This window comes from Penaeus monodon, chromosome 26 (genome assembly GCF_015228065.2).
Source record: "Penaeus monodon isolate SGIC_2016 chromosome 26, NSTDA_Pmon_1, whole genome shotgun sequence".
Classification (NCBI taxonomy): Eukaryota; Metazoa; Arthropoda; class Malacostraca; order Decapoda; family Penaeidae; genus Penaeus; species Penaeus monodon.
The window spans coordinates 38227524-38235023 of NC_051411.1; the positions used below are offsets into that span (position 1 = coordinate 38227524).

General features: G+C 34.3%; 1 protein-coding gene across 1 annotated transcript in view; it reads right to left on the reverse strand.

Moving 5' to 3' along the window:
- The window catches only part of LOC119590139, a 12236-nt gene that overhangs the window by 126 nt on the left and 4610 nt on the right, over positions 1–7500 (reverse strand). Inside the window, exons 2-7 of the mRNA XM_037938918.1 lie at positions 7397–7500; positions 6095–6386; positions 4571–4809; positions 4134–4358; positions 3431–3700; positions 1–2714 (exon numbers count right to left, since the gene is read on the reverse strand). The exon at positions 1–2714 is cut by the window's left edge and continues 126 nt beyond it; the exon at positions 7397–7500 is cut by the window's right edge and continues 114 nt beyond it. Coding sequence (XP_037794846.1) covers positions 2586–2714; positions 3431–3700; positions 4134–4358; positions 4571–4809; positions 6095–6386; positions 7397–7500 — 1259 coding nt within the window. The 3' untranslated portion in view covers positions 1–2585. The remainder of the gene's footprint in view (positions 2715–3430; positions 3701–4133; positions 4359–4570; positions 4810–6094; positions 6387–7396) is intronic.

A 7500-nucleotide genomic window follows, 5' to 3' on the forward strand; every position in this document is an offset into this window, starting at 1 on the left:
AAAAGACAAAAATAGAACACAGTGGTACAAAGTCTGAAAACAGAGCACTTAAAGCAACAGTTTATGAATAACTGAGATTGGCTTCTGGACTAACTCACTCAGTCATTAAATGTGCTTTGTGCTTGACTGAACCATGCAGCTTACAGCTTACACACTAATCCTTCCATATGACAAGTGCAATAAAATGAAACGATATAAATTTAACCATCTCGTCTTGTTTTTTGTCTGTAAAAAAATCGTGCATTAAAACTTTTTTTTGATCTGCATTTTAAACTTTGCATACAAGCACAAAATCTACATAAAGAAACAAATAAAATTAGCAATAATAAATAATAATAATAATAATAATAATAATAATAATAATAATAATAATAATAATAATAATAATAATAATAATAATAATAATAATAACAATAACAACAACATATTTATAAATTCACTAAAAATTCCTACTTTCAGCTTATAGTATAGACATTACATGGAGTCCGTACTACAATATATCACAAAAATTATTATTCTTGTTTTCAGGTTTCAGGGACCTATACAAATTGCACTGGCATCACATCCTTCAATGGACACCTTATATGAGAATTAAAATGCTGCCTGGAAGTCAAGGATTTTTCTCAATGAGTGGAAGAGGAATGGAAGACTGCCCTCACTAAATCTTTCAAATTGTTCATTACAGCTGATGACTGTGCTATCCACAAGTAGCCATGCAATCTATTTAGGTGCTTGGAAAAGCCTACAATAGCCCTCAATGCAACTTTGGAAAAGGACTGCATTGTCTTTTCTTTCTTTTCCTTTGCAGTCTTAACATAAGATATGTTAGTTTTTCTTCCATGAATAAATAATAGAAGAGATTAACGCACCCTCCATTCACAAAAAAATATCTTAAGCTTAGTTTAAGGTTCATATTTCTACACAACACAAATGGAAAAACTGGCCTGTCCATGCTGTATGTCTGTAATGTACCTACAGCTGCTTCAGTTATCTAAATTACATGATTTACTAATTCCACTGCTATTGTCATATCATCATTTTTAATAATGCTATATTATAAACATACAATATTCGATAATATACATATAACGTAAGAAAATATGAATATATACTATTAAGTCAAAATATCAAGCTGTATACTATGCGCAAGAGTCTTATTAAAGAAATTTTTCCAGTAATAATGAATTCATACACTGAATTGACAAGTCTTATTTAACATCATTAACTTGACATATTCAAAAATAATAACTTTTCATTGAACATATAACAAGAAGGGATTTACAAAAAAAAATTGTATTTCAGAGGAAGACACAAAAGGAATATGCATTCTCATTATAATATAGCCATAAAAATCACCATAATTACTTATCCAACATTTTAAAATATAAGACAAAGCATAAATCTTTATTCTTTTAATTTTTTCCTTATGGCATGGCAACAGCGGATATTCTTTTAAAGCTCTAAATTAATTTCATTATTGAATTTAGAAATCCATTCCAACAATGTGAGAATATACTGGAATACATCCCTGCTGAATGAGGCTGCAAATACAAAATGAACCATTGAAAATATAGTACAATTTCCATGGCAGAACTTCTTGGAATATTTCTCATCTAAATATACACTCCTTTTACATAACTATGTCTATTCTTAAATATCTTTACCACATTGGTTCCCTATATTCACCATCAATCTTTGGAAATATAATTTTCATAATTAACACTCAAGAGAGAAAAATATCATTTCATAAATTATCCTCAATTACAACTGAACATTACCAGAATAAAGATATTTATACCTACATATTCTTGGTTCAGCTTTCAGAGCTTAAGTATATATCTATATAATTCTCATTATAAGCAATTTTAAAACCAAATGAGTGAGACCACATATTTCTCATACTTGAAACTGAGGAGAAAAAATATAGAAGACATTAAGAGCTACGACAGTATATAACTTGCATAATACCTGTCCTCCTTAATTTTGATATTTAAAGCTTGGCACAGCATTCAAGCAGATACATAAAAAAAACAAGATATAATATGCAAACCATTCTGCTTGACAATTAGAAGACAGATTCATACTCTCGTATAAAAAACAAACCAGATTCAGACTACTCCTGACTACTGTTAAATGCCCATAAGACATTCAAATCAATGGCAAATCGGAATAATATATCTGACCCGCTATCACATGCAAAACCGGGACTTCTTTGGTGTGCTTATGGGCTGGAGAGTACAGGAACTTTTTTTTTTTTTTTTATGAATTTCTTTTAACTTGATACTACATTTGTTTTCTGATCAGTTTTCTAATTAAATTATTTTTCATTCACCTGACTGCAACACTCAAGATAATTATTCATACCTTTGCTGATTTAGTCACAATTCCTATACCATACCATTGTTTGACATATACATCACTTTACTCAGAAGAACCAAGCACACTATTCCACACTCTAAAGCATTCCTGGCATTACTCTGTCTTCTCTGTAAGTGTTACTAAACCAACATTCCAGCTTTCTATGTTTCTAGCACAAACACCCACTCACACTCTCAGGACAGCCACTGAAATTCCTGTTGCCAGCCTTATGATGCCGCAGTGAGGGGGAAGTTGTTGGACCTCTGCTTCTCGCGCTTCTCCACGTGACTCCAGTAGCACAAGCAGGCAATCATTATGGGCAAACCTAGGAGGCTGAAAATGACTTCCCCAGACTCCTGAAGCAGAAAATTTAATGGTACCTTTGTTACAAAAAGGATGGAATAGTACTTTTATTGCAAGAATGAAATGGCACTTTTATTATAAAATAAAATATTCTTAATTTCTGTTTGTTTGTTTGTTTTATCCTATCTCAATGTTATAAAAACAACACTTGAGACTGAGACCACATTTCAACCCTGGTTACAGAATGTCTCATATATAAATTTAAATACCTAGTAAAAGTCTCAAAAAATTTATTAACTGCAATTTTTACTTTGTATAAAAAAGATGCAGTATGCCCATAAAAAAAATAAAGGGGCTAAGTATACAGCTTTACCCTGGTAAATCAAGTCTGAGCATAATTATTATAGGAGAAGGAATCAGAAAGTGTAGCATACCCTCATAGCATTGAAATGAGGTTCTATAAGTTCCCCAAAAACAGAAAAAGATCTTTGGGGATCTTTTCAGAAAATACATAGATATGAGCTACTTGATTTATTGGTATTACGGTTATCCATAACATATTTCTTTTGCAAGGTTTCCAATTTGTACTTCATAATTAATTGCCTTCAAAGTCAAAGGTATACACAAAAAGGCTCCAAAACTTTGGTATACACAAAGCTCACATCCATTGACTCCACACAAAAGACAGGAGAGAAAGAGAGAGAATAAAAGAAAGAAAGAATACAGAGAAAAAAGAAATAATGAGAAAAAAAAGAGAAAGAAAACTGACCTGCGGATACCACTCCATCCCAAGTGGGCCTCCAATGCGGAACATAGACCACCAGAGTGCTTGGACGGGCAAGGCAACGGATGTCACAGAGAGCGCATAAATGATGGAATGTGAGGCAGCTAAGACCCTTCCCAGGAGCACCAAGAATGCCAGGTGAAGGGCAACAAACAGCCAGCCATAGAGTGCCGTTGGGCCACACTCCCCACCCCAGTGAAAGTGGCACCGCAGGCCACCGGAAGTGAGCTTCACAAATTCCTGGGGTGATCCAGCCTGGGAAAGGGAAGGAAGGTATATTCTCTTATATAAATAGAGAATGTAGGCAAATAAATCATGGTCTACAATTTAGCAAAATAGGCATAAAGACACTTTTAAATACCTTACATATGGTCAAACAAATGGATTTTGTAATGTACACTTAATACATTAATTAATATTCTGGATTATCTTAACAATGTCTACCTATTTAGTATAACTGTTACGTTCTCCTCTGCTTGTAATATTATCAAACTGAGCATCAGGTTTTATAAAGTTACCTGAAAATGTCATAAAAATATCAGTGGAAATTTTAAATACTATACATCCTCAAATCATAATAAATTCCCCATTTTCTCTTCTTTGCAACCATTCCTATCAATCAAGTGTATCCCATGTTCACCCACATAACAGATCACCAGTAAAACATCATCGGTAGGAATTCACACACCTTTCCGAGGGCGGTGAAGAAATCAGTCCAGAAGAGCATCATGATGGTGAAAAGGGAGGCCAAAGTGAACCACACGAGATGAATGCCCCACTTGGCGTCCACGGAGTTCTGCATGGGGGTGCTCACCACAGCTCCCCGGCTGGAGATGAGAGCTTCCGCGTCACTTCCAGGGGCTGACATTCCCCCAGAGACAGTGCTTACCATGCTCAAGCCGCCTGTGCCACTCTGTTAAAGGGGGGGGGGGGGGGACAAAAAAGGATATGCCAAGTTGTTCAATAAACTGTTCATCAAAGTCAAGATTTTTATACCACTCTAAAAGGAAATAAAATCATTAAAAAAAATAATAGAAATGCTGCTCTTCTTTTTTTTTTCCCTTGATGTAAGTTTTCCACAATTAAGCCTCCTCAATTCAAAGCAAATCTGACCATAATCCCCACCTTTTTAGTAATCACTTCTCTCTCCAGGAGAAGCCACGATAAAGTGAAGAGGAAAAGTGCCGCAGCATAGACAATGGTCCACAACGCATGGGCCTGAGCGCTCCACGGGCCCCCGTCGTCTTCAGGGTTTTTTCTGGATCTGCCGTGGCATCGATAGAGGTTATTCAGCTGGAAGTCCATTGCCAGGAAGAGGCCTCCGAGGACACCACAGAGGGAGAACATCTTCGGGGAACTCAACTCTGGGGATGCAAACAAGACATTCTTTAGCACATAAACTACTATGCAATAAAAGTATAAAACAAGAATAGCATTCTTGCAATAATAAAATATCTCAGTTTTGGGGAAATCAACTATAGGGATGCAAACAAGACATTCTTTAGCACATAAACTGCTACATAATGAGAGTATAACACAGGGGCAGCATTCTTGCAATAATAAAATATCTCAGTTTACCCATATACACACTTTACTGGTATTGTCAGTCCTCTTAAAAACCATCTGCATATCTAGAAATTACACCTCCCTTCCCTCTCCACTTCCTTTTTCTAATTAGCCACAGAACTTGTAACAGTAAATGGTAAATTATCAGAAGAACTGACATTAGATCATCTTTTTCTTTCTGGATATGTTCTTCTGTATTCAAAATTGCCTGGAAACATTTCCAATATGAGACCATCTACTTCTAGCAATATATTAATTTATCTGATTAAAAAATACATACAAACATTTTCCTAAGACGCAATTATAACAGTAAAGTCATGTTGTGTAAAACACGTTGTAGCAACAACTATAAAAAGAACTTCAATAAATAACAAAGACGATATTCAGCTATGGGTATATTCCAATGAAAACTCATCAGTCATTAAAATTAGAATTTTGATATTTTTGAATTTGAAGAATAAAGACAATAGGAATTGGCTTCATCTCTCTTTTTAACCCTTAATGCTGAGATTGTATGTAGAGGCCCACAGTCTACATAACTATTATTTCATAGACTTTGTTTACATTAATCTTTTGCACATAGATGGCTCCAGATGCGGTTAGTCACTTAGGAATCAATTATTATGCCTACCTGATCTCATCTATTTAACCCTTTCCTTGAATATTCAGAAAGAAATTGTTTTATTTTCATTACTATCATCATTTTTACTAACATTATATAATAATAATAATTAATAACAACATAAAAAATACAAGGAACGAGATAAACAGATATCCTATCCAGACTCTTTTCCATCATATTCTGTTAAGTAATTAGGATTGATATTCCGAAGATAATTATTTTTAACCTCAGTTGTTTTTTCACCTCACTGTTATCAGTTTTTTTTTTTTTTTTTGGCTGTCCATTTTACAGTATCTGACCTACCTTGACTGTATATGGGTATGAAGGTGCATGTTACAGGCTATTATTCAATTATAAGAAGGGGATTTTGTTCTACAACACTGCTTCCTCTATTCATTCATTCAAATTTATCAAACCTTCAACACCTACAAATACCTATATCCAAATATCCACCCATTTACCTGGTCCTTTGTAGAAGAAATAAATGATAATCATATACATGACTATAAGCCCCATTAAGGGCTCCTGGGCATGGCACACCACGCGCTTTCTGTCCAGAGCGTAGACGATCATGAGACTAGAAATTCCATGGAACATCCCCGTTTTGAGTATGGCGGAAGGGGAGGAGGGTCCTAGACGCATGAACTGGCAGAAGTAACTGTATCTGATCTGCACAAATAACACCACAGGGAGAGCAGTGAAGATGGCCGCAAAGATAAGGGCTGAGTACGCATCACCCACCACGTTCACTGACTGGAAAGAAGATGTATTATCAATTAATTCATGCAAATGACTGCATTGTATGCTTAATTTGTATTATCAATTAATTCATGTAAACATCTGGAATGTACACTTGATTTATATTTTTAAAAACTATGAAGTTCTTGCGTATAACTAATAATAACTATTTTCTAAATCAGATAATACAAAATACTCTTACAAACACAGAAGTATTACACTCAGAAATCAATCTTTTATGTTGAGCATATCAACCCACATCTCTGAACAAAATATAAACTACACCTTTAACAAGGAGACAAGTCCCCTGTAGCTATGTAATGGTGAACTTTATTCCAAATTATATATCAATTAACATTATCAAGGAGGTTTGCTGAAGATATCTTATCATAAATCTTTCCTATGTGCACAGATTTTTATCACCAAATGATCTTTTTCCTTTTATCCTTTTTCTTGCATTATCTTATCCTGAAGATGAACAACAGAATGGGAAATATGAAATAGTTAAGAATACATTTTTGTTATTTCTCTTATATCATTTTCCTTTCCAAATTTTCTCCACATTTGCTTAAAACCTTAATGAATAACACAAAAATATATAGATAACAAGCATTATAATCATAATGCAAACCAATAGACTGGGATACAGTGTTGTGCAAAAGGTATTAATATTGCAAACCAAACTCAAAATTATACCCTGGTGCTTTAACCTTTAAATGACATCTTTATGTGTGCAAAGACTTTTTTTCTGTAGTTAAAATACAACCATTTAAAATTGAAACATTCTCATTTGGCCATTTATAAAGTAACTAATACCGGTCTTTTTTCTTTCTTATGGGGTGTGTGGGGGGAGGAATTTTTACCAACTTCACCCAATATTATTCCTGAAAACTATATCTATCAAACTTCTTCATTCAAGAGACAAAACTCAGCTTACAATATAATATTACTCAGCTAAATCACATACCATATATACCTAAAAATCAAATGAATTAAGAAAAAAAAAAAAAAAAACTGACACCCACCTCAAGATACACCGGCAAAATAATTACAAGGGCAGTCGTCACAAGCACCAACAGCACGCACTGTACAGGAAGCTGCCATGCCGGAGGGGGGTCGTGGAGGAGGG